This window comes from Strongylocentrotus purpuratus, unplaced genomic scaffold (genome assembly GCF_000002235.5).
Source record: "Strongylocentrotus purpuratus isolate Spur 01 unplaced genomic scaffold, Spur_5.0 spur5_scaffold_18, whole genome shotgun sequence".
In the NCBI taxonomy this organism is placed as follows: Eukaryota; Metazoa; Echinodermata; class Echinoidea; order Camarodonta; family Strongylocentrotidae; genus Strongylocentrotus; species Strongylocentrotus purpuratus.
This window is the reverse complement of record NW_022145603.1, coordinates 10,731,709-10,759,322: the sequence shown is the minus strand read 5'-3', so window position 1 is coordinate 10,759,322 and position 27,614 is coordinate 10,731,709. Positions and strand designations below refer to the sequence as shown.

The window sequence follows — 27,614 nt, the reverse complement described above, 5'->3', positions numbered from 1 at the left end:
TTCTTTTTATATATAAGCGAATAATCACACTGTGCCACATTGTATGAACCACGGCACCATTAAGTTGTGTGATCTAATGTAAGTTAACATTTAATATCCCTTTAATCTTAAGTATGTTGAATACTAATTTAAATTATTTGTATGCGCCTTGAGCATCTCTATAGATGGATATGTTGCACTCTATAAATATTGTTATCATTATTATTTATGAATATCTGGGAATATTAGAGCTGTTGGTTACCTTTCCTTCCAGGATCTCCATCATCCTCTCCTTGTTCCTATCGCTCTCTGGCAGCATCTTGAGCATAGCCACCTTGCTCTCGTTGAAGAGCGCCACCAAGCCGTCCTTGGACTTGGCCTTGGCGATGCGCTGCAGGATCAGCAGGAAGAGAGGGTAGAAGGCCCCGTTTTCCAGGGGGTCGGCGATGTCCGCAAGGCTGACCACCTCATCGGTGACCGCCCTGGCGGCCAGGCCGGCGGTGTGGGACTTGATGAGCGGCACTTCCGATTCTAGCTCCTTGGAACTCTCAAGGAATGAGGTGAAGGCCTGTTTGGGATAAATGAACATTTGCATCAACCAAACTGAGCAGCCATTCTGATTCAAATTTGCAACACTGTTTTTTTCATCTACTGTTACACTTACATGCTAAAATAGTAATGTTAAAGAGTACGCAAGGAAAGAGCAAGGAAAGAGACTACAATAATAACATAAATTTTGGCTAAATTGTATTTTTTTCATTGATGCTCCGATTTAAAGATTTTTATTTCTCACTTATCCTTTTGAAATTCTTTGGTTTATCTACTAAAATGCAATTGATTCAAATAAATCACCACTTGATATCAATCGCAGCTCTGTACTAGAGAGATAGAAGTTTGTCAGTTTGAGACTGATTGGAGGACTTGCGATAAATCCAGATCAACTGCAACTCATGAAAAGGGGGATGTTTCACAAAGGCTAAGATCGACTTAAGTTGGACGTCACCTATGGCAGGCCATTCATGCCACCGGTTGCTCTCACCATGTCACAAATCTACATAATTTACATTTTTTGATAGTTCATTGCTGGAATTTTTTTTTTTTACATACATTGTAACTCAAGTTTATGTCCCATGAGAGACCAATGCCAGGAATGGTGAGAGCAACCACTGGCATGAATGGCCTGCCATAGTTCACATCAAACTTAAGACTATCTTAGCCTTTGAGAAACACCCCCCAGGTATTTTAATTGTCATCACTTTCATCACAAAAAAATGTTTGAAGCTCTCCTACTCACATCCATGAAGTTGTTGCCTGTGATACATCCCTCTTTCTTGAGGACACTCAGCAAATTGGCAGCGCTCTCCCTCTCTGTGTCGGACTGCTGGATGCAGTGGGTCATGACGTAGGTCAGCAGAGCCGGGACATGACGCTTGGGTGCTTGCAGACCCTTGAAGCTCTTGATGACCGCCTCGTCGTCTTTGCTCTCTAGGTAGGTAGTCAATAGCTCCTCCTAGAGGGCGATGAAAAAAAAGAGAGATAAAAGAATTAAATAAAATCATTTTAAAGTTCATGGTGTACATATGTGCATAGTATAATGTTTTTATGGACTCATGCTATGCTTGAAATCATGGATTTACTGTGAACAGCCAGGAGGACTGGCCAAGCTCAATTTTGCTTGGTAACATCCAATTCATTGGCAAGTCTTTACAATGTCAACCACTTGCTGATGATCAATATAAAGGGGTGTTCACATATACAGGAGAAACCTCGGTAAACCGTGAGGATTTTTTAAGCAGAGATACTAGATGTTTTTGCATTTTATAACACACCGATAGGTGACATGTTCCGAGCAGCTATTTTTTTCATCCCCACTTGCCACTCATTTAGTACGCAAAAAAAATGTGTTGATTTTAATACATGAGCATATGTGAAAGAGCCTCCAGGAGCAACGGATTACAAAATGGGTTTGAATCGTCAAGGGAGCAATCATTATTTATATCACTCGCTGTCGCGTCTACTATGTATGAATTCTTTTAGGTTGAATAAAAATCATTTGGCGTACGATGGCGGGACCTGTATCTGGACGCTTTACAAAATTACAATAGAAAATATGAATAATTTGAGTCAACATTTTATGCCATTTAAAATAACTTTAAAAAAATATTTTCATAGATGCTACAGCTTTCCATAATTGTTAAATCCAACTTAGAGATAAGTACAACCCAGAACATTGAAAATCTGTACCCAGAAGTGGAGTTACCCAACTCCTTAAGTCAGGAGTTAAACTTAGCCCTAGTCCAATTAAATTTGTGAATACTAGCCTTTACTGTCACATGGATTGATCCTTTTCGTTACCAAAATCTTTAGGATTAAGTCCTGTTAAGTCCAACTTAGGATGTTTGTGAAACAGGGCCCAGGACATACCATAGATTTCAAGAGCTCCTCCTTGGTGGGCTGCTTCTTCCTCTCAATCCTCCTCTCTCCTGCAGGGGCGCCGCCGGTACCACCACCGAGGCTACCGGCAGCGGAATGCTTGACCGGTAGACCGGGGTAGCCAGTCTGCAGAGGGGGTGGCTGCTGGACGTTGTTGGGGGGTGGATTGGTGGGGAGTAGGCCGTGGATGGGGGCAATGCCTCGAGGGGGGCTGGAGTTGGGGGAGTTGGACGTGGCGCTTGGTGGGAGGAACCTGGGCACCTGGGGCTTCAGCACCATGTTGCCTGAAGGACGTAGGTTGATCTGGGGAGACAATGAGATAAAGACACACAAATGAAATAATACATAAATAAATAAATAAACAATAATAAATAAATAATAAATAAATAAACAATAATGAATAAATAATAAACAAATAAACAATAATAAATAATGAATGAATGAATGAATGAATAAATAAATAAATAAATAAATAAATAAATAAATAAATAAATAAATAAATAAATAAATAAATAAATAAATAAATAAATAAATAAATAAATAAATAAATAAATAAATAAATAATTAAATGGATGATAGGCTCTATCATTCAAAGAGAAGGTTGAGTTCTGGGGAGAGGTGAAAAATAGATTCCATGACATTTGCTCCGGCGACAATTGCTCCGCTGTAAATTTCATACACTAATCGAATGGCTAACTTCAACCCTGGATTCAACACTATACCCTACCCTAAACCTAACCCTAAACCTAACATAAAACCCTATTGAAACCCTAACCCTAACCCTACATCTTAGACGAAATAAAGCCCGGAGCAATTGTCGCAGGAGCAAATGTTGTGTCACCGAAAAATAACTTGTAAGCTATATCATTGTTATTATGCCGGTGTGGATACACATCAGAAAAAAATGTTCCCTGAAAAGCATGGCTCTTCAAATGCCTCCATATTCTAAATATGACAAGTAACAGTTAAAAATGAGGCCCGATTTTTATGCCACATGATTGTGTAGCCCCATATAGATCTTTCCGTGTACAGTGCTTTTTACTTTACCAAGACTGGGCCAAATTTTTTATCATTTTTGATGACTCCAGAACCGTGCAGTACACACCTATATGCTACATGATCAGCCTTTTCTGATCCATTCCACACTGTTTTTTCACAATGCAATCGCATGACCAGAACTCAACTTTATCTTTAATTTTGTCAAAGCATAGCTAAAATCACGCTTAATGATTGATTTCTGCCAATTTGGCTCTCATGAGTCTGGTTTTTTGATGCTCAGATGTCGGCTATTCCTGTCATGAGACAAACTTCCATAGATTTTCACTAGTAAAAGACGACTTTCTTCAAGAGACCATTACTTGGTCTGGCCCACAATGATAACATTTTGTGACCATCCCCAGACGAATCTCCGCTAACAAATCAAATGATTTGAATACGTCCCTTCATCTAAAACCAAATGAGCCAGTTCATAGTTACAGTCCGTGCATGAGCAGATAAAGGTCATTGAAGACCAAATTGTGAAATACATGGAGACAAAATACTGGATAAGTGCTCATAAAAGTTATGTAATCATTATTAATTAATGCACAAGCAGTGCACTCCATGATACACAGGTGAAAGTATTCTTTGAAAAGGGGAAACAAAGGCTATTTATGTAGCACCTCCATTGCTGTAGGAGTGATTATTTCAAAATGTACAAAGTGGGACCTCTTCATGTTTTGAAAATCTGTGGATATTCGGGGTCATTTGGGACATGTGCTAAATGTGAACAGGGGGGTGTTTCACAAAGATCCCAAGTCGAACTTAACTCTAAGTTGGACTTAAAAATTACGGAGAGCCATTTGTAGCCTTAAAAAAATAAATATTAAAAAGCAAAAATTCAAGTATTTTCAACTTTTTATAAATTCCACATCAAGAACGTAAAATCTTCTCGATAAAAGATAATTTGAATGATTTGAATCAACATTTTATGCCTTTTAAAATAACTTTTACAAAATATTTTCATATATGCTTACAGCTTTCCATGATTTTAAAGTCCAACTTAGAGATAAGTTTGACTTAGGATCTTTGTGAAACACCCCCCTGGTCTATTCTCCATGTGATTTTTGATAGCTTACCTCTCCCGTGTCGAGTTTATTGATCCTTGGGGGTCTGCTCTCCCTCACATCGTCTCTCTGTCGCCCTCCTCCTCCTCCACCACCGTCCCGCTGCTGGCCACCCCCGTAAGGCTTGTCCTGCTGGCCACGGTCCTGACGCTGCTGTCCATACCTGGGCAAATCCAACAAAGATTGTGATTAAAGTTTTATTGATCAAGATCCATTCTTCTCAAGATGTTAATCTACATTTGCCACTCTCCCAGGTTTAAATGGGTACCTGATATGCTTGAGCACTAGTTACTTTGGCAGCTCGGCTAAACTTTTGACCTTGACTTTGTGACCTGGAATTTGTGTCATGTGATTTGTGATACTTGATAGCCCTTGTGTACAAGTTTCATGGAGTTATGTAGTTCATGAAGTTATTTTAATGTTTTGGGGGGTATTATTAGCATATTTTTCTCTTCAAGTATGTCTAAACTTTAGTTTTCTATTGAAGAAGTGATCAACATTCAAACGCATTTGGTCAACGTGCAGTATGTTAAAAAAAAGAAGGAAAAAAAAAAAATTATGAAGCAAAAAACATACTACCATAATTTAAAGACCATCAATATTACAGGGCCAGAAGGGATTAGACCACACAGTGAGGTCACTGACAGGTGGCTATCTCATTAACTCAGCTCTCAACTAACATAAGAAAAAGAGGATCATGGGGGACCAACAGGCACCGATTGGGGAAGTTTTCTCTATAGAGGGAGCAAGTAGCTACTAGTAGGACAATGGGGCTTTAAAGGAAAAAAACAGAATAATTCCAAGAAAAACGTAATGGTTGGCAGCTCTGTTATTGGCAAGACTAATTACCCACCTTCCTTGGTCCATGCCACCACCTCTGTTGCCCATCCTTCCTCCGCGATCGCCATCCCAATCTCGGTCCCGATCCCGCTCTCCCGAGCCGCCACGGCCACCATAATCCTGATTCTCATTATTATAGTATTGCTTGTTCTGCTGCTTGTTGTTGTAGCCACCTTGGTTGTAGTCGCGTTGCTGCTGCTGTGGCGGGGGATACTGCTGGTAATGTTGCTGCTGTTGCCCCTGCTGGTTCATGTTGCGGCCCTGGTGGTGTTGCTGGTTGCCGCTACCCCGTTGGTGGTCGTAGCCACTGCGTTGCTGGTCGTGTCCACCACGTTGCTGATAGCGTTGCTGCTGTTGGTTGTCGTCGTTGCGATTGCCGCGTTGCTGGTTGCCGCCGCGTTGCTGGAATCGAGGCGCCTGGTTCTGATAGCCTCCTTGTTGGTTCCCTATGTCAAGTTAAAGATAAAGACCAGTTATGGTCATGCGATTGCATTGTGAAAGAAACGTTGTGGAATCGATCAGGAAAGGTTGATCATCTAGCATATAAGTATTGGTGTGTACTGCAAGGTTCTGGAATCATCAAAATGATAGGAAATTTGGCCCAGTCTTGGTTTCCAAAACTGATCTTTACCTTAAGTCGTAAACTATCAATAACTCTGAAAACTATTTCAAGTTTTGGGCTTACTGGAAAACGTAAGACTTTCTAATGCATAATATATCACACAATTTCACGAGTGGCAAAGATTCACAACAATTTCACTGTGAAACAATTGGAATCACAAATGACACAAAACAAACATCTTTGGTCAATTATTGTAACACACCTGTAACAGTGAACAACAAATTTCTATTTTTTATGGACAATAAATCAATTCAATTAGGAACATTTCTTGCAAAGAAAGCCACTGTTATGTAAAATTACCACCATAAAAAAAAAAAAATCTGTTTTTGCAGTAGCTCAAACAGTAGAATAATCATTCATTTTTGTAAAATACATAAAATTTCATGTCACTAAAGTTTCAATTTATATCTTGAAGATTTTGGTAAAGAAAAGGAACAATCCATGTGAAAGTAAAGGCTCGTACCGTATTTGCCAGCGATAAGGCTGCAGGGCCGCATAGGCTGCACCCCTGATTTTGACATTTTTTAGACTTAAAAAAAAAAAAAAAAAAAAAAAATTTTGGAAACACCATGGGCAGCAAGCCAGATGGCTGGTTATTTCAGCTTTTTCTTGTGTATTGCATGTGCCATAGCTTTGCTCACGCGAGCTGAGGGAATTAAAGTTGCTTTAGCTATGGCAAAAACTTAAATCTAGATCTACCAGTAGAGTTTTGTTGGTAAGTAAAAAAAATTATTTACGAGATTGACAAAACTTTCCCCTTCATTTAAAAAATATAACACAAAATTGTCGGTAAGACATGTGTTATTCTAGAAATGTCCATCACCTTTCATTGTTGTCCCATAATATGTACAAATTTGTGCTGTTTTTCATGGTTTTGACTTGCAATTTAAAAAAAATTTTTTTTACTCTTTCGCCGCAAAGGCCGCACCCCGACTTTTTGATATTTTCTCTTCCAAAAATACTGCAGCCTTTACGCCGGCAAATACGGTATTCAGAAATTTAATTGGACTAGGGCTAAGTTTAACTCCTGCCTGAAGGTTTTAGGGTAACTCCGCTTGTGGGTACGGATTTTTAATGTTCTGGGGGGTGTTTCACAAAGATCCTAAGTTGAACTTATCACTAAGTTGGATTTAACAATTAGGGAAAGCTGAAGCATCCATGGAAATATTTTGTAAAAGTTATTTAAAATGGCATGAAATGTTGAATCAAATCATTCATATTTTCTATTATCAAGGAGATTTCATGTTCTTGATGTGGAATTTATAAAAAGTCTAAAATACTTGAATTTTCGCTTTTCAATATACTTTATTTTAAGGCTACAAATGGCTCTCCATAATTTTTAGGCCAAACTTATAGTTAAGTTCGACTCAGGATCTTTGTGAAACACCCCCAGGTCCTGTAACGTGTCATCACTCAATGAATGATTCAGGACAGTTGTTTAGACTTGCCTTGATCCCGCTGCCTGTCGCCGCTATCTGAGCGATTGTTGCTGCCACGTTGTTGCCCCTGCTGCCCTTGTTGTTGCTGTTGCTGCTGTTGCCCCATCTGGCGATGTTGTGTTCTAGGGCTGTAGCTCCCAAAGCCTGGGTTAGGCGATAGCTCGTCACTGATCACTCCTGGGCCTGCTCCTACCCTGCCGGCTATGTAGGAGAATTGAGAGGAGGACAATTAAATGAAAATTAAACTTTAAAGTGACTTGGTTAGGGGATAGCTCGTCACTGATCACTCCTGGGCCTGCTCCTACCCTGCCGGCTATGTAGGAGAATTGAGAGGAGGACAATTAAATGAAAATTAAACTTTAAAGTGACTTGGTTAGGGGATAGCTCGTCACTGATCACTCCTGGGCCTGCTCCTACCCTGCCGGATATATAGGAGAATTGAGAGGAGGAAAATTAAAGACCGTCCATACTACTGGGCCAGAAGGGATTAGACCACACATCGAGGTCACTGACAGGTGGCTATCTCATTAACTCAACTAACATAAGAAAAAGAGGATCATGGGGGACCAACAGGCACCTATTGGGGAAGCTTTCTATATAGAGGGAGCAAGTAGCTACAAGTAGGACAGTGGGGCTTTAAAGTGACTTGGTAACATTGTTGAAGGTTGATGAAAAAATTGCGTAATTTTTGTATAAAATGCTATTTTCACTCAAACTTTCAGATTCTCTTTACTTGTACATCTAGCATTGAAGTCACTACCTTAGCACCATTTCCTCTCATCCGAAATTTGTTTACAAAGTTCCTTTAAGGGCAAAAAGCTATGAAGGAAAGAAGGAGATCAGAGATGCACATTGATGAAAGTACAGACAAAATTGGACAAATAATAAGAAATAATGGATCATAGAAATAGTTATAAATGAATTATACAGATGGTCAGGGGAAGAGAAAGTATAGAAAGAAAAGAAGACAGAGAGACAGGGGGAAAGGAGGAGAGAAAGTAAGAATGGAAGAGTGAGAGAGGAAGAGCGAGAGACCAGAGAGGGGAAGAGAGAGAGAGAGAGAAGCAAAGACCGTGGACAGCAGGAGAACAGCAAGAGGAAGACAACAAGAGTGGGAAAGACAAAACAGGGAGAGAGAGAGAGAGAAATGGACAGAAAGAGAAAAGAGAGAGAGAGAAGGAATGAAAGGGAAGAGAGAGAGAGAAGCAAAGACTGTGGACAGCAGGAGAACAGCAAGAGGGAGACAACAAGAGTGGGAGAGACAAAACAGGGGATAAAGGGAGAGAGAGAAATGGACAGAAAGAGAAAAGAGAGAGATAGAGAGAGGGAGAGAGAGAGAGAGAGAGAGGGAGAGAGAGAGAGAGGGAGAGGGAGAGACCAAAGAGGGATAGAGAGAGAGAGAGAGAGAGAGAGAGAGAGAGAGAGAAGCAAAGACTGTGGACAGCAGGAGAACAGCAAGAGAAAGAGAGGGAGACAACAAGAGTGGGAGAGACAAAACAGGGGATAGAGGGAGGGAGTGAGAAAGAGAGAACCAGAGAGGGGAAGACAGAGAGAGAAGGAAAGAAAGGGTTGAGAGAGAGAGGGAGAGAGAGAGTGGAAGAAAGAAAGAGGGACAGGGAAAGGAAGAGAGTATCAAGAATTCTAGACAAATTGAAAGGAGGAAAAGAGAATAAAACTTCACCAATATCATTTAACATGAACATTAGTTTCGTAAACCCGACTGACTTACACATTGTATCTTGCAGGAAGAGATCTCCCAGTCCACCTCTGGCCGGCCATGCTCCACTCCCCCCACCGTTGATGTTGAAGAAATCAGGGGTGAATCGACCCATAGCTTGGTTTGATTGCTGCTCTCTCTGTAAATAGGACAAAAAACAATTAACAAATTGCAACATGAGCTAAATCCAGGATTTTGTTTCAGAATCTGAGACCAAGTTAAAGTTAAAGACCACCTGCCTATAAAGACCACTTTTCTTAACTCCCTTTGAAAATTGTTCCTCATTAAAACGTGTGCTAAAAAACCTGTACATTAAAGACCACTTTTCTTGTCTCCCTTGGGTGGTCTTTATAGACAGGTTTCACTGTACTCTGGATAGGCTGTATAGCCCTTTGAAAATTACAAATAAGAGAAATTCAAATCAATTCAAATTTTATTGTCCAATTATTGGAAATTTGAAAGAGAGGTTTCTTCCTGACTTACCTTCAATTCTTCTTGGTGTATTTGGCGAATGGTTCGTGGTCCATGATCAGTCTGACGCCTGCGCGGTTTCCATTCGTTATCCCTGAGTTCCAGGCTATCTTGCAACATGAATCGGATACGTGACGGCAGCTCCATGTTCTCTGAGAAGCGAGTCATGCGATCAAAATATTGGTCCATCCAGGTCTACAATGATAACAATAATATTGAAAATGAGGATGATATAACTTTATTGGATAACTTGTTTAGCCCTGTGCTAAACAAGTTATCCAAGAAAGTCTACTACTACTACTACTATAACAACAACTATTAACAGAAAAAACTTAAATTAACTATAAATAAATGAATAATAATAACTACAACAATAATAAAAAATGAAAAAAATGGTAAAAATAATAAAGAAATTATAATAATAATGACAATAATAATAATAATAATAAGCACGCCACCCATTCCCTACTCCTGACAATGGATAGTCAACCTGTTCGAAACGTTGAGCCCCTCCTACTACCCATCCTCTCCAACCGAAGCTATAGTTCTCTTTAGAACTATAAGCTTAAAGAAAGATTACCAACAGTCCTTTTCAGGACTCCCCAATCCTCCCCCTCTCTCAAATGGTGCAACAGTAAGCCTACTATATAATAATAATAATAACAATAATAATAATAGAAAATGGGGTTGCCAATTTGAGACATGCCACTCACCCTAGCCTTATCATGATCGAGTCGTCCGCCTACAGTGGATATTATCTTACACAGGCACTCGAGGTCTTCCGCCTTCTCTCCCAGGCTCTCCCTACTCTTCTTCTCAAGGAGCTGTCAAAGGTCAAATGAGATCAAAGGTCAAATGAGAAGGTTGAATTGTCTAACAAAATATCTTACCACATTTTGTTATACTCAAGATAATGTTAAAAGTACTTGTAACAAAGCAGAGTAAAAAAAAAAAAAATAATCTGTCTGCTAAATAAATTACTCATTGCGGATGAAGTATCGAAATATCGCTAGTGATGTTTGTTTATCTCGTAATGTATGGTCAACAATGGATCTAAAAGAGCATAACGTTTCGTGCGCTGCTGCAACACTTCGTCAGGTGATAAAATATAATGTAAGCGAGCATGTTTATTTGACCGATGGTCCGCCCGTAGAGTATAAAACACGCTCGCTTACATTATATTTTATCACCTGACGAAGTGTTGCAGCGGCGCACGAAACGTTGTGATCTTTTGTTGACCATACATTACGAGACAAACGAATATCACTAGCGATATTATTTTCAATAATCTGTTTGTTCACAGGGACTCTTTGTGATCTGAATTCTTTATGGTAAGATAGTTTATATTTGTTCACTCCCCTCCCTGTCTCTCTTTATCTCTGTACTCTCAATTATATCTCTACCCCTTCTCTTTCTTTCTCTCCCTCTCTTTTTCTATCTCTCACACACACCCCTCTCGCTCTCCCTTTCTCTCTCTACTCCATCTCCCATTTTGTTTTCTCCCATTATTTCTCCCGTCTTCCTCATCACTCTCTTCGAACGCTGCATGATTTATTATAATTTTAAATTCTTCAATCATCCCCTTTTGTTGTTTATATTATACATACAGGATATTAGGTCTTTCCAGAGCTCTTCGCGGGGGTGTTTCACAAAGATCCTAAGTTGAACTTATCTCCAAGTTGGACTTAACAATAATGGAAACTGTTAGCATCTTTGAAATTTTTGGTAAAAATTATTTTGAAAAGAATTAAAATGTTGATTCATATTTTCTATCATCAAGGAGATTTCATGTTCTTGATGTGGAATTCATGAAAAGTATAAACTACTTGAATTTTTCACTTGACTATGTTTTATTTTAAGGTTACAAATGGCTCTCCATAATGGTTAAGTCCAACTGAGAGTTAAGTTTGACTTAGGAACTTTGTGAAACACCTCCTTGAGTTATTTCTGAGCTACATACATATATCTCTTAGTATTTTTCTTCATAAAACCAAAGAAAGATGCATACCTGTTTGATACATCGATGGAGGATGGATTCATGTAGCATACCGAGCTTACCAAGTTCACCTGAAAGTAGACAGAAATAGAAATAATAATAATAATAATAATCATAATACAGGTGGAGTCTTGTATAACGCTCATCTCTGGCACATGGCCACTCCTGGGCCCTGTATTACAAAGACTTATGATTGATTGATCCAAATCAATCGCAAGTTCTCCAATCAATCGCAACTTTGCAGTCTCCTATCTCTTATGTACCTAGTTGCGAAGTTGCGATCGATATCAACTCTTTGTAAGACGAGGCCCTGGTGCTCCATTATTAATACCCTTGCTTTAGCACAGCTGCCATTACAGTGGTCAAGCATTTTGAAGAACGAATTCCCACCGGGTACCCATTAACCTCACCCGGGTGGAGTGTGATAAATGTAGATTAATGTCTTGCCAAAGGACATTGGTGCTGCGACAGGGATTCTAAGCCCATACCTCATGGTTCATAGTCCAGAGTGTATCCACTGGACCGCAACACCTCTACAGAAAACAATATATTCATTTAAGCATTTTTCCATCAATAGGCTTCTCTGGCTGCCCATAGATACATTGATTTTTTGTGGTAAATTAAAGTTCAAACCACCTCGGTGAATTTAGTCAAAATCATCTTGCAGAATGTGAAGTATTAGTGTTGCCAATTTGATTTTGGTAAATGTGGTTGACGTTATAAAGAACTTACCGATGAACTGGATGTTCCCAAGCATCTTGGCCTTGGCCTGGCCTCTCTGGTCCTGCTCTTCTGGAGTAAGAGGGCCATTCTGTTTGTCATAAGCTGCAGGAAGAAAAAAACAAAAGTAAATATATATATATAATGTACTATACAACACCTACGTGGATCCTTGTCATTTGATTGGAGGATTGTTGGTCACATGATATTCAATAGATGTTCTATTGCACGGGTGTGCATTTTTGGTTATATGCAGACAGCGTACCTCTCTGCCGTGCGCGTATCCCTGCGTGTATCTGACGCGAAGGCAATATTAATGTAATCAAGAATTCTTGACTCCAACTTTAATTTATCTTTAATATAAGGAGTAAAGCATAATTTGTTGATTAACGTTCTATTAGATCTTCTTCGATGTTGTATAAAACAAATAATGAATGTTTTTCATTTGTAAAGTATTTGTTTACTACCGGTACATCCTAAAAAATAAAGGAAATAATTAGGAAGCATTCAATGCTCTCCTTCTAGATTATGATGGCCATTTGTTTGTCAAATACAAAAATACATCTCCTTCTTCAAACTTACCGGCAAAAGCTCTGGAGCGATTTTCAAATTCGTCCTGACACTTGGAGATGAGCAAGCGCCGAAAAGTCTGTATTGAAAAATACACAACGGATGAATCAGCAATGAGAAATGAAGGACACAGTTTAAATCAAGACTGATTGTGATATTCATTCGGTTTCAATTAATGTCAACAATTGAATCTGAAGGTTCGCATTGGGACGTGTCTTATTCTATCATATTGACTGAAAATTCAGAATTTTTAGCAACATGAAACTGTCACAAGTTGTAAAAAAAGGCCACTTTCCCAACTTTCATGACTAGCAAACTCATAATTACTCACTTATGATTCAAATTCACGCCATGGAACTTCCAAGAATCTCAACCCCTCGAAAAATCAGCAAACATTTCATGCCAACAACAGTTTCTTGTTTCACAGTTACTTACTTTCACATTCAAACCCGACTTTTGACCCTATAACAGACAGGAAAACAGGTGGCAGCATCACCAAACACTACAGATGTGTAGATTTTACGAAGACACACCTCCATACCAAATTTGAAAGAAATCTGTCTAGAAATGTGGCAGTTAGAGCACATAAAAGGGACGAATGACCTTTGACCCTATAAAGGATGGAACAATGAGGGCAGCATCACCGTGGGATACAATTAGCAAACATCTAATGGGAACGACAGTATCTGGTTTCCCAGTTACTTACTTTCACATTCGAACTCAACTTTTGACCCTATAAAGGACGGAACAATGAGGGCAGCATCCCCGGGGGATACAAGTGGCAAACATTTCATGCAAACGACAGTGTCTGGTTTACCAGTTACTTACTTTCACATTCGAAACCGACTTTTGACCCTATAAAGGACGGAACAATGAGGGCAGCATCATGCAATCAGCATCAACATTTCATGCAAACGACAGTGTCTGATTTCCCAGTTACTTACTTTCACATTTGAACCCGCAGGTTCGAAGTCGGGGGCGTCTTCGTCTAGTCTCTTACATAGCTGCGAGTACATAGAACTGTACTTGGGCTCTTCTAACGCTTTTTCAAACACCTGAAAACATAATTCATGACAAAGATTATTTGTTATTATTTTTAATTATATTCCACATACTAAGAATCTTGCTCTACGATTGGTCAAAAGTAAATCACGTGATGAAAGATAGTTCGCCCATTATTTATGGGAGAAGCAAAAAGTTTGTTACACTGTGTAGATAGTACTACTATCTACATAGTGCAACGCACTTTCAATGAAGATAGAGGTACTATCTACACAGGGCAACGCACTTTCACTGAAGATTATCCAAAAGCGCAATAAAAACAGGCGTAATTAAGCACGCATTACCAATGAGCGCAATTAAAGCAAACACACGCACGCACCGTACCCTCAAGGGGTTGGGTTGAACTTTTAACTTTTTTGGTGTGAATTTGGGCCTGGTGTCTTTCATGTAGATGCATACACGTCATTTTCTTTTTGTAGTTAAATTGTTTTAGATGTGGAATATAAAGCAAATAATCACCTTTTGGTTTCAGGCGATGGCAAACTATCACTTCCTCGTCGATCAGAATGTATACACTATCTTTCCTCAGCTTCGCTTCAGAAAGATAGCTACATCCAGATCGCCTCGGAAGTGATAGTTTGTCCCATTACCATACATGCCAACATTTGAAAAACAGAAATCTGTACAAATTATGCAATTTTCAAAAAAAAGAGGAACAATCGTAACTCTCCTATTCAATACTACAGACAAATTTGTACAGGAAGAGGAACACCTGCATTAAAATGATAATTATCTTCTCCCAAAAAGAGGAATGTTCCTCTTTAATCTGAACAGTTGGCATGTATGCATTACCTTCACCAATGGTAGTTATTTGCTTACTATCTAACACGATACATTCGAAATAAAAACAAGAAATGAAGGAGAAGAAGCATTTTTTGTGATTTCGAATAAATTTGCATAAATTAGCATATATAATGAATTTCACGATTCTGTTTAGAAGTTTTAAATCCCCCTCCTAGCCCTATCATATGAAACAATCAGAATCAAAATCGGTTGAAAAATAACGAAGAAGAAGCATTTTGAAAATCTTGATGTTGATGCCACAACAAAGTCAAAGTTTGTTGACCTGAAATGACCTTTGACCTTGACTTTGTGATCTGAAATTCTACTCACATGATTGGGGATACTTGATTACCCTATAGTCAAAGTTTCATTGACTAAGAACCTATACGTATAAAAATGTTATCAAAAATTGAAAAACTTAACCTTAGGTTAAGTTTTTGATGTTGACGCCGCCGTCGCCGTCACCGGAAAAGCGGCGCCTACACTGTATGTCTCGCTTTTTGCTACGCAGGCAAGACAAAAATTAGTTTAAAAGATGATAGGAAGAAGGAGCATAATGGGGTGATTAAATGGTTTGGAATTCCTTGAATTACTCCTCTAATTATAATGCTCTCCATTATGACAGAAATATTTGTAATATAAGTCGAAATTGTATTATTATTCTTAGATATGAGCTTTTCCTGCAATCTTCAGTGATTTCTTTTATATTCCAAGCTAAATGATTAACCCTGTGCCTAAGACAACCGAATGGTGTCTGTACAAAGCCTATGGGACAGACAGAGTTTAGCAGTGAACAGGTTAACACTACTTCCATGTCTGCCAAAATAAAAACTAATACCCTCAACATTTGAAGTTGAGTTCTGGTCATGCGATTGCATTGTGAAAGAAACGGTGTGGAATCGACCAGAAAAGGTTGATCATCTAGCATATAAGTATTGGTGTGTACTGCAAGGTTCTGGAATCATCAAAATGACAAGAAATTTGGCAGAGTCTTGGTAAAGTTACAAACACTGTACACGGAAAGATGTATATGGGACTACAAAAACACGTGGCGTAAAAATCCTACCCTGGAGTTTTACGATGTTATATGACATATTTAGAATATGAAGGCATTTGAAGAGCCATGCTTTTCAGGGAACATGTCTTATCTGATGTTCTTTCACACTTGCATAATAAGAATGATAACGCTCACAAATTATTTTTCACCTCTTCCCAGAACTCAACATTCTCTTTAACATTTGCAGCACTCGTAGTACTCACCAGTAGTATGATGCCTTTAAGGATTACTTTGGAATGGATTCCTACATTGAGCAGTTCCAGGCAGAGTTTGTCAAACTTTTCTGGGGTAAGTTTATTGAGGATACTGTATACAAAGAAATACAAAAGAGAGATGTTAGGAATATAAGTGAAACAATAAGTCAAGAAAGACGAGTGATTCGAAAACAGACAAAGGAAATAAATTTTCGGGGGGATATTTATTAAGGATAATGTAAACAAAGAAAGACGAAAGAGATGTTAGGAATATAAGTGATATGTAATAAAACAAGAAAGACAAGTGAACCAGACACATAAAATGGGAAATATATTTTTGGGTATATATTATTGAGGATACTTCAAACAAAGAAATACAAAAATCAAAAAGTGAGGAAAAATGGTCAAATTTGTCCTGACAGAAGAATAAATGTGTACATCTAGAAAAAAATCAAAAAAAAATCATGCGGTCATATGATTTGAATGTAAAGTAATACAAAGTTTTGGTATGGGCTCATGAATTGGTTCAATTGAACATATTGGAAGCATGTATGCGATCCTACACTAATCTAGTCTAAAGTGATGAAATTGTGAATAATAAACTTTTTATGTTCATGTTGTATGGATTGATATTACTTCAGCTCCACAACAATGTTTCTTGACTAAAATTGACCAATTTTCTATTCCCGTTTGGAAATTATAGATTTTCATGGCCGCAACTACCATTGTATGGTCGTAGGCGCTATTCGAAAAGACCCGATATATTTGATATTTTTATTTCTCGACTCCTTAGCCCAATTTTTTCAAGTTGCTTATTCTAACACTAGGTTTTCGCAATGGTAATGCAAATTTTAAATTTCATAATCCAACCCTGTTGAAATATTACCAAAACTTTGTATTTACTATGTATTTGTATGTGCTATTACTGTATGACAAAATGAACTTACCCACGGACACGCCTGAAGACAAGGTCTTGCTGATCACGACTGCCCGGTTCATCACGTCTTGAGGTGCTCGGGGGCACCCATCTAGGGACTTTTCTCACTGCTTGTTCATTTTTGTTGTATTTGCTGCAAATTATCAACAACAAAAAAGAGTTTTAAAGAGGTATTGAAATAATTCATTTATGGCTAATGCACAAGTAGATTGCACGATTCAAAAGCATAAAATGAAGGAATTTCCTTGCAAACTGCTCATTTTGCAGAGATTTGCTGCAAATATTCAAAAGTAAGTTATTTTTTATGTGAATGCCAAAATACAGTTGGCCATTTGAAACAAGGATCAAAACTTTTCTTGGAGTTACATGTACATGTTGCTTTTTGGGGATATAAACTATTTGACTTTTAAAAAATTAAAAAGAAAAGTCAACCAATTTTGCATTAATCATCATTTTCTTTGCAAACAGAAAAATGTGAGATTCTGATCAAGATTAAACCAATCAAGTTTTCAAATCTCCCTTCAGCCTCTTTTATGTACATTGTACATGTACTGTATGCTGCAGTAATCTGCCATGGCAAAATATGCCTGGAGCAATTCACACTCATTTACTTATATATTTGATTAAAGTGGGTATGCATGCCTTTGTTAGTGATGCAGCTACATGTACATATTTGCATCTCCACTTGCCATTCATTTACACTATTAAAACAAAAACAAAATGCCATGGTTTACAGCATCATGTGTGAATGAACCTTACTTGCTCTGAGTGTGAACAGTTCTATTGGGTGTTCAAGTAGAGGATGTATGCTCTAAATAATCACAAAGAACAATCTTGTTCATGCATTTTAGTCATCATGCTACATCACAATAAAAAAAATCTTCACATACTGTACATTGTGTATCACATAAATGAAAAAGTGAATTTTGGGGGTTTGATCTACAAGTAAAACCACCTCCTTAATTCTATTCATCACTTTGAGTGTGAACTGTTGGGAGCCTTACTGAGTCTGAGAGTTCACTGAGAGTTCAATGAGATGCTGTATGCTTGATTATCAAAGAACGATCTTGTTCTGCATTTTAGTCATAGACGATTTACATCGTGATGTTAGGGTCAAGGATATGTTATGAAAACAATGACTCATTATGAATGCAGACTTGCATAGCATTCACATGCTAAGCATGTACAGTGAAACCAGGCATGTTTCTGGTGAAACCTAATGTACATGTCTTTTAGGAAAGTAAATGTATGGATTGCAGTCATTTTATTTAAATATGTAAACATGTAATATGGGAATTTCCCCCAATAATGAGGCCCTGATATACATGTACATTAAGTACAGATGTACATGTACATTTAGTTTCTGATAATTGATGTTATTACATTAGATATCCTTCTTTTTCTATCTCCTTTCTAGTATTTTTCACTCTCCTTTTTCTGACTTGGTTAAAAAGCCCATCTGATAATTATGCCTCGGTAAAATGAACATGTATATGAATGTATAAAAGAAAATATATTCAACAACAGATTGCTTTGCACATAATGCACACATGTTAATTTATAAGAATGATGTACATCTAAAGTATTCCTCTGTATTTTGATGGGTATTTTTTTTTCAATGGCCAAATGCCAAAAGAACAACACATTCAATCACATACAGTACATGAACATGTATACTTACATCATCGTTCAGAAGAAAACACACATGCAAGCAAGTAGATGGGACCACCCTTTACAAAATATGTCCAACACACAGTAAAAACACTGGCAGGTGATCTGACAAACACTGTTGACCACAGACTAAATACACACACTCTAACACACACTTAACAGTATGAGTATGTATGACAGTACAAAATACACAATGCTTTGACCCAAAGTCTATGAGGGTCAGATGCTTTGTTTACCAATAAGCCAGGATGTACACAAATTTCCTCACACAAAGTCATTGAATCCAAGACCCAAGGTAGTTTACACAAGGATTACCTAGAGGTTAGACAATAGTGTGTTTGTCACACACAAGGAAGGGTATGTGGCAATGCCCTTGAATGTAGCAAAGCAGTAATTTTTTTTTGTTTCAATCTGGACATTATAGACCTACACTACATCATCATGTACAAAGGCTACAAGGTTGCTGGTTGCTTTACTAACAAGCATTTATGCTTTCTTAGCAGTCTAACCACCACTACTACATGTAGAAAGGCTACAAGGCTCTTGCAAATTTCGAGAATCAAATGGAATCGAATTGAATCTTGAATAATAACCATGTATACATGTGATGTAGGTTACAAGTGGCAGTTCAGAGGGAGTTTATGTGATAAATTTGAACTATATTGCTGAGAAAATTATAGACAGTGAGGAGCAATTTCCAGGGTAAAAAATAGCTTTGAATGCTTTTTAATGAGTTGCCAATATAAACTACTTGATTGAGTCTGACCAATGATACATACAATGAATCCACATACATTGTACAGACTGCAAAGGGAAGTCATGTCATTTTTACCCCAAAGGCCTAATGTATGGAGGACATGTACATGTATTAGGGCGCGTTCATGCTTGATTTTGACGGCCAGAATCAGGCATCTGTTACGCGTTTAGTTTAAAACACGATTGCGTTCATGCTCACTATTGTAGAATCACCGAAAAAACGGCGATCACGATCGCCGATCGTAAACTCACAAAAAGATGCGTTTACAATTTGTAAACGCGTTTAAATGGGGTCAACGCACTGACCTCTAGTGGGTCTACGTAGCATGCGCACACAGGTTTGCGAATCCAGCTGAAGGCCACCCAAGGAGAATTGCCTGGAGAAGTGAGCATGAACAGTGCACCGTGGAACTGCGATTACGAGCATGAACGCGCCCTTAATCAGAAATTCAGAATACTTACATGTAGTCTTTACGAGGCTATTAAATGGGCATGATCATGTACAATTGTAGGCATACGGAGGCCTAAATACATGTACATGTACGGTATGTATGATTCAGAATATATATTTCATTCTTCAAATATTTTGCATTCCTTTAATTTAAAAAATATTAGTATTCAAAGAAAAATCATATAAATTTACATTTCATTAAAAATTCAATCTCAGCTTTAAAAAAACAACATGTGTGAGTGCAAATTTACTGTCTAATTACAGGAGTTAAATGTATTTAATACTACATGAACATGTACATGAACTTCATGAAGTCATATTCAAGTCTAATGTGATAAACATGAACAGTACACATAAATCATCAACCACACTCCAGGGGAAAAAATACACGGAGGCTCAGGGCGAATTAGCCCCCGAAATGTCAAAAAGAGCCCCCCCAAATTTGCATAGAGTTCAATGCAAAGCAAATTAAAGAGTGTTATTTTTATGCAAGCAAGCTTGAAAAGTAGCTAAGCCCTCAAAAACAATTAAACATTTGTTTCCCTGCCGCACTCACAATGGATTCAAGACATACTTCTATACAAAACACATGAACATCTAGAAGTCAGTGACAAAAGTTACATGCACAAATTGTCCGCTTGTCCTGCTAATGGGGACACAGGACATTGCTATTTAGCAGGAACTACCTTTATCAAGGGCATAGATGTGCGTATACTGTTTCATGTACTGAGAACAAGCTACATTAAGACCTGGTGCAAGATAAGTTGTGACTTCCTATGTACACTGTAGTTACAGAGACAAGAGGGAAGTATCGCTGATACTACTGAGTAGTGCCCAAGGTTGTGGAGATTAGAGAAGGGTATGATGTCATCTCTTGGTCTTCAAGTTCCAAGCTATGTATTTGTTTGTCTCTCTGTCCCTCTTTCTGTCACTCTTTATATATGTATTTTCTATTGCTTCTTTCCATATTCAATACTGTATAATTTTGTATTATTATTTTAATATTTTTATGATAAATCATGGATAATCTTGTATTTCACTGTGGAACTTTCTCGCTACACAAGTCTCTATGATGTTGTTTAGTTGTCTTTTTTAAATCTCTCATTCTCCCCCCCTCCCCTCTCTTCCTCATCCTCATCCTCATCCACACTCTTTGTCTCTTTCTGTCTCTACATTTCAACATACCTGTTGCTTTGTTTACAATGTACATGTATGTATGTGACTCTCCCTCTCTTTCTCTAGAGCTATCTTTGCTCTTTCTGCCTATCATAACATCCAAGAAAAAATCTGTCATTTTTACATACATGTACCTGTCATTCTATTTCTGTTTGTCTTTGCCTCCCCCCTCTTCCTCTTCCCCCTTTCCCTCCCACCCCCCCCCCCCCCATCTTTCTTCCCCATCTACCTTTCCACCCGCTCCCTCTCATCTCCCTTTCCTCCCTCTCCTTCTCTCTCTCTCTTTCTGTGTATTATTTTTCATCTTTCTCACTTCCTAGTGCAAGGCCTTCCACCTGACCAAGCAGAATGCTCTTGTACATCCTCTCCATGTCAAAGCCAACTACAACTTACAAGGTCAAGGGTTACGAAAGCTTACCTTGGGTAATTTTGTTGTGGTGTCTCTTGCGTCCTGCCAAGAGGGAGAGCTCGAGAAGCACCACTTCTTGGTGCCGGGCCTTCCACCTTGCCCAGTGTTCTGTGGACAGCCTCTCAAACAAAAATTTCCTGACTCCTCTCCTTTTTCTTCTCTTCTTGTCTCTAGACACTCATGTGTGATAAACCTGCAGTCGGAATGACAGAAAACAAGACGGATATTATTATTTGTGAAAAGAAAGTAGACAGAGTATTCAATTATTTTGTTTACAAGAGCTTCAATACAATGTTTAAGATATTAATTATGAAAATGTATCTTTACTGCGATCTGTGTGAATTGTATGAATTAATTTTTTTTTTAGACCACAGCTCTGTTTGAGAAATGGACAAAAGAGAAAGAGAGAGAGAGAGAGAGAGAGAGAGAGAAAAGGGGGCAGAGAGACATGCAGTCAGAAAACAGACAAGAAGGAAGAAAGGAAAGATACAAAGATACAAAGAGAAACAAAGAGGAAGCAGATAAGTCTTGTGAATCATGCACAAAATATCTATCGCTCAATCTCTGTGTTTGTTTTTTGTTTGTAAAGGGTTGAGCAGAATTTAGAATTCTATGCCAGAATGATGACAACACTTCACAATTCCATGATCATTTTGGCATTGGCTTTAACTTGTTTTCCTTCTTTCTTTTTAATAGGTTCACTATGGCCATGTTGACGGTTTTATTGCTGTAAACTGTAAAGTCCATCACTGTCCCATTTTATTTGGAAGGAGCTGTGTCTGCAAAGTCCCCTTGTTTGTGAACATGAGAAACTGCATGGAGATTTATTTGAAAATGAGCAAAAAGTAAAAAATGTAGAGTGAGATTCACATAAAATAATGGATAGACGATGATACTGATAGAGCGATAGACTCCTGTCCTTTTTTTAAAACCTCAAAATGAATAAGTTGGCAAACAAAGAGCAAATTTTGTCTTGGCAATGTCCAATTACAATGACATGACATAAATCATCAATGTAGAAGTTGGAACATTTCAAAATGACAGTCAAGACTCAAGAGACTGAAGAGTCAATGAATTTATTCAATTCATCTTCAAATTTCAATCATTCATCACGACTTCATTTCGAAATCAAGTTTCATTTTTGTTTTGGCATGTTCCAATGTAGACCGAATTTTCCGTCTCTTTCGTTCGGTAGCCTCTTATTGGGGTAGGGTCGGCCGGCTCTCTCTTTAGAGACGGAAACCGTCTATACACATTCCCTTGATAACGCCACGGCCATTTCAGGTCGTAGCGTTTTGCCCCCAAAATCCCCAAAAATGTCATTTTACCTCGTGCATGTTATATTGTAAATTAGGCCTAGGCTATAATAAATCAGTTTAATAGTCCCTTTTTAGGAATTTATGGGTCAAAATCGAAATCCATGTTGAAAAAGATTTTCAAAATGGATTTCGATTTTGACCCATAATTTCCTAAAAAGGGACTATTAAACTGATTATTTCAGTCAAGTTGTTAAGTGGAATCGATGTATTATAGCCTAGGCCTAATTTACATGTGGATATGCACGAGGTAAAATGACATTTTGGGGGATTTTGGGGGCAAAACGCTACGACCTGAAATGGCCGTGGCGTTATCAAGGGAATGTGTATAGACGGTTTCCGTCTCTAAAGTAAAGAGAGAGCCGACCCTACCCCAATAAGACTAAGAGGCTAACGAACGAAAGAGACGGAAAATTCGGTCTAGTTCCAATGTTCTGTAGATCCTATATTACCATGTTTTTATACATGAACACTAAATGTTTATAATTCTACTTAAAATTTAAGTGTTTAGGGTTAGCAGATATGATGTAGACACAGCCTCACTGTCACACACAGGACTCGAGATCAAATACGAAGGCACACAAAAACTTCATGTTCAGATTTCATCCCACACAGCCACGGCCACGGCACAGTCTCGCAGACGCGTACATCATCCACACACAAGTCACATTACAACATCTAACTGAAACTCAGGGCGAGTCGGGCAACCTGCATTAACTTGACGACATAAACTATCACTTCGGGCGGAAAAACTACGATAAATACAACATATTTTACACTCATCAAAACCAATAAGATATATCAACTACTTTCCTACCACAATTTATGACATTAGTTGAAATCAGACATACACATCATATAAAAAAAAAGCTATTTAGAGGCACTTACAATCAAATATTCCGTCTTTGTTCGAGTCCAACACCGGAAATTGTGTGTAAATTGTAGGTCGCTATTTAAATGACCTTTGGTTGTTTATGAGTTTTTTTCATTCTCATTGAATATAATCTTAAATATAAATAATACAACAAAGATGCCTTAAATTTATTTAAATTATAATTAAAAATATATTTTCACTTGTTTGAATGATAAATGTAAAATAGATTTCTTTTAAATAAATAAAATATTATATTATTACCGATTGGCAATTGTTAGTCCTTCTGCTACGAATCGGGATCATAATTTCTAATAGATGGCATTTCTACGAAAATCACGTCATTTTAGAGAGAATCACGTACACGCTTATAACTAATTTAGGGTGGGCGTTAGATTTGTTTTCAAGTAGGCTTGCTTTTTAGCAAGAAAAGGGGAAATTTATTTAATTTCCCGAATAGTCCAATCAGTTTCGTTCCAAGTTTCCAGCAGAAGTGGCAGGTACGCGTCCATGTCATGGTCCCGTGCAGACACCCCCCCCCCCCCCCATGTCGCCTTGCATACAACGTCAACTATGATAGAACTTTAGAAGGGGGAAATATGAAATTGAAATGAAAAGACAGGTTTGAATGAAATTGCTAAGCAATTGACCACTATCTAATAGATTCTGATCCGTCCTTTGTTGTTGGCATTTTCAGGTAGCCGTTTAGTAAACGGTGATATCTCATAACCGTGTTTCAAACATGTCAATTAGGCTGGCTAAGCCTAGCCGCTCTTATCATTATATGACAAGAGGTCATTACGAACTCATAATTGAATTGATATATTGCCCCCCCCCCTCCCCGAGCTTGAACGTCGTACTGGGTTGGGAGATTTCTTGTGGTAACTAGGGGGGGGGGGTCGGATAAATTAGTCTGAGCCATCGATGGTCTGCGCTCTCGATCGCCGGTATTATGTTTTAGCTATAGCGCCAGCTAGGATGGAGTTGCTCTGTAATAGTATTTTGCGAGAATGGGGCGCGGGGGCGGGGGGGGGGGGGGGGTGGGGGTGGGGTGGGGGGGGGCAGAGGCCAAATTAACTTCATGATGCCCCCTCCCTCCCGCACAATGTCTTTTTCTCGATATGAGCTTTGCACAGGGGCGTCGCCAAAGGGGGGGTGTGGGGGGGTGCGACACCCCCCCCCCCCCCCCACCTGTCAGGATATTGTCGGTAAAATTGCGCTGCCGTCGGGAAAAAGAGAAAAGGGGGAGGGAAAAAAAAGAGAGGGAAAAAAAGAGAGGGAAAAAGAGAGGGAAAGGGAAAGAAAAGAAAAAAAAGAAAAGGAAAAGAAAAGGAAGAAAGGAAACGAAAGTAAAGAAAGGAAAAGAAAGAAAAGAAAAGAGAAGAAAGAAAGAGAAAAAGAGAAAAAGAGGGAGGAGAGGAAAGAAAGGGGAAAAAAAAAGGAAAAAAGAAGAAATAAGAGTGAAAGGGAAACAAAAGAAACGGGAGATGAAAGAGAGGAGAGAGATGGGGGGGTGAGAGTCTGAGAGAGGAGGAGTAGAAGTAAAAGAGAGAAGGGGTTGTTGGGTGGAGTCGTCTCGTCGAGGGAACAAGAAAGACACGGGTAAATATGTTGCTGTGTCGGGTCAGCTGTGTCGGTATTCTTGCTCGATCCTCGTGTACTATATCAATGCAGAAGTTTGAAGTCGGTGAGATGTATATTGTCGGTCGGCCGACAAGTTTTTTTCCCTACGAACTGTGACTTCTTATCCACTGTGACGACTTTAAGAGTGACTACAACTACAATACTTGTATTTTCTCGAAGTTTCACTTTCCTATAATATCAGCTAAAGAATTTTTTTCGGGGAAACTAAATTCAAACAAGGTTTAAGAGTCAACAACGGTACGACGAATCGTCTTCCTTTCTTTATATTGTGATGAAACGCCAAAAATTCCGCGCTTCGCGCGGAAGGGGAAACTTCATTTAGACGAGTCGAGATCGGTACAACGAATCGTCTTCTTTCTCTAATAATTTAAGGAAACGTCAAAGCTTCCGCGCTTCGCGCGAGAGTGGAAAACTGAATTCAGATGAATAGGGCTTATTGAAAGTCGAAAACGGTACAACGAATCGTGTTCTTTCTCTAATAATTTGAGGAAACGTCAAAGCTTTCGCGCTTCGCGCGAGAGGGGAAACTAAATTCAGATGAATAGGGCTTAATAAGATTCGAAAACGGTACGAGAAATCGTCTTCCTTTCTCTATATTGTGATGAAACGCCCAAAAATTCCGCGCTTCGCGCGGAAGGGGAAAACTTCATTTAGACGAGTCGAGAACAGTACGACGAATCGTCTTCTTTCTCTAATAATTTAAGGAAACGTCAAAGCTTCCGCGCTTCGCGCGATAGGGGGAAACTGAATTCAAACAAAATGAATAGGGCTTATTTAGAGTCGAAAACGGTACAACGAATAGTGTTTTTCTCTAATAATTTGAGGAAACGTCAAAGCTTTCGCGCTTCGCGCGAGAGGGGGAAACTGAAATCAGATGAATAGGGCTTAATAAGATTCGAAAACGGTACGAGAAATCGTCTTCCTTTCTCTATATTGTGATGAAACGCGAAAAAATCCCGCGCTTCGCGCGGAAGCTGAAAACTTCATTTAGACGAGTCGAGAACAATACGACGAATCGTCTTCTTTCTCTAATAATTTAAGGAAACGTCAAAGCTTCCGCGCTTCGCGCGATAGGGGGAAACTGAATTCAAACAAAATTAATAGGGCTTATTTAGAGTCGAAAACGGTACAACGAATAGTGTTTTTCTCTAATAATTCGAGGAAACGTCAAAGCTTTCGCGCTTCGCACGAGAGGGGGAAACTGAATTCAGATGAATAGGGCTTATTAAGAGTCGAAAACGGTACGACGAATCGTCTTCAAAACTTCCGCGCTTCACGTAGGAGGGGGTAGCTTCATTCAGATAAGGATTAAGAGTCGAGAACAGTACACCGAATCGTCTGCTTTTTCTCATAATTTAATGAAACGTCAAAGCTTCCGCGCTTCGCGCGATAGGGGGAAACTGAATTCAAACAAAATTAATAGGGCTTATTTAGAGTCGAAAACGGTACAACGAATAGTGTTTTTCTCTAATAATTTGAGGAAACGTCAAAGCTTTCGCGCTTCGCGCGAGAGGGGGAAACTGAATTCAGATGAATAGGGCTTATTAAGAGTCGAAAACGGTACGACGAATCGTCTTCAAAACTTCCGCGCTTCACGTAGGAGGGGGTAGCTTCATTCAGATAAGGATTAAGAGTCGAGAACAGTACACCGAATCGTCTGCTTTTTCTCATAATTTAATGAAACGTCAAAGCTTCCGCGCTTCGCGCGGGAGGGGGAAAAACTGAATTCAGACAAGGATAAAGAGTCGAGAACAGTACACCGAGTCGTCTGCTTTTTCTCATAATTTAATGAAACGTCAAAGCTTCCGCGCTTTGCGCGGGAGAGGGGGGGAACTGAATTCAGAAAAGGATAAACAGTCGAGAACGATACAGCAAATCGTCTTCTTTTTTATAATAATTTAATGAAAGGTCAAAGCTTTCGCGCTTCGCGCGGGAGGGGGGGGGGGGGGGGGGGGAACTTCATTCAGCCAAGGATTACCAGTCGAAAACGGTACAATTAATCGTCTTTTTTTCCTAATAATTTAAGGAAACCTCTAAGCTTCCGCGCTTCGCGCGGGAGGCCCATCACCCACCCCCCCCCCTAATGAGCGCGCTTTTAAGTGATTCTCTTGCTCACTACCGCCCCTCCCTAAAATAAGATCCTAGCTCCGCGCCTGCATTAAAATATACAGCTATGATGCTGACTAAATTGAAGAAATAATTTGTATATTTATGTCGTCGAGGAAAATGACCATTTGGCGCATATGCAAGTACTATAGATAGTCCATAGGAAAAACAATTTAGCCTTCGGCCCCAGGTTTATAGGGTTGAATTTGTAGATATTGGACATTTAATTTTGTCGGTAATTGGTGGCTAGTTTTGTCGGTAATCGTTGCCCTTTACACCCCCCCCCCCC

The 27,614-nt window shown here is 38.9% G+C and overlaps 1 protein-coding gene across 2 annotated transcripts in view; it reads right to left on the bottom strand.

Moving 5' to 3' along the window:
- Positions 1-23,666, bottom strand: part of LOC115918747 (eukaryotic translation initiation factor 4 gamma 2-like) — a 30,899-nt gene extending 7,233 nt beyond the window's left edge. The window contains exons 1-17 of one of the 2 annotated variants that reach the window (XM_030989183.1): positions 23,593-23,666; positions 21,398-21,581; positions 16,936-17,058; positions 15,998-16,100; positions 13,837-13,947; positions 12,905-12,971; positions 12,335-12,427; positions 11,615-11,673; positions 10,320-10,430; positions 9,619-9,801; positions 9,148-9,274; positions 7,428-7,619; positions 5,371-5,803; positions 4,530-4,680; positions 2,404-2,715; positions 1,274-1,489; positions 242-547 (exon numbers count right to left, since the gene is read on the bottom strand). In XM_030989183.1, the coding sequence (XP_030845043.1) occupies positions 242-547; positions 1,274-1,489; positions 2,404-2,715; positions 4,530-4,680; positions 5,371-5,803; positions 7,428-7,619; positions 9,148-9,274; positions 9,619-9,801; positions 10,320-10,430; positions 11,615-11,673; positions 12,335-12,427; positions 12,905-12,971; positions 13,837-13,908 (2,322 nt within the window). In that variant the 5' untranslated portion in view covers positions 13,909-13,947; positions 15,998-16,100; positions 16,936-17,058; positions 21,398-21,581; positions 23,593-23,666. Of the gene's footprint in view, positions 1-241; positions 548-1,273; positions 1,490-2,403; positions 2,716-4,529; positions 4,681-5,370; positions 5,804-7,427; positions 7,620-9,147; positions 9,275-9,618; positions 9,802-10,319; positions 10,431-11,614; positions 11,674-12,334; positions 12,428-12,904; positions 12,972-13,836; positions 13,948-15,997; positions 16,101-16,935; positions 17,059-18,606; positions 18,738-21,397; positions 21,582-23,592 lie in introns of those variants that run through there. The other variant, XM_030989182.1, reaches the window with a different exon arrangement.
- Positions 23,667-27,614: the final 3,948 nt, after the last annotated feature.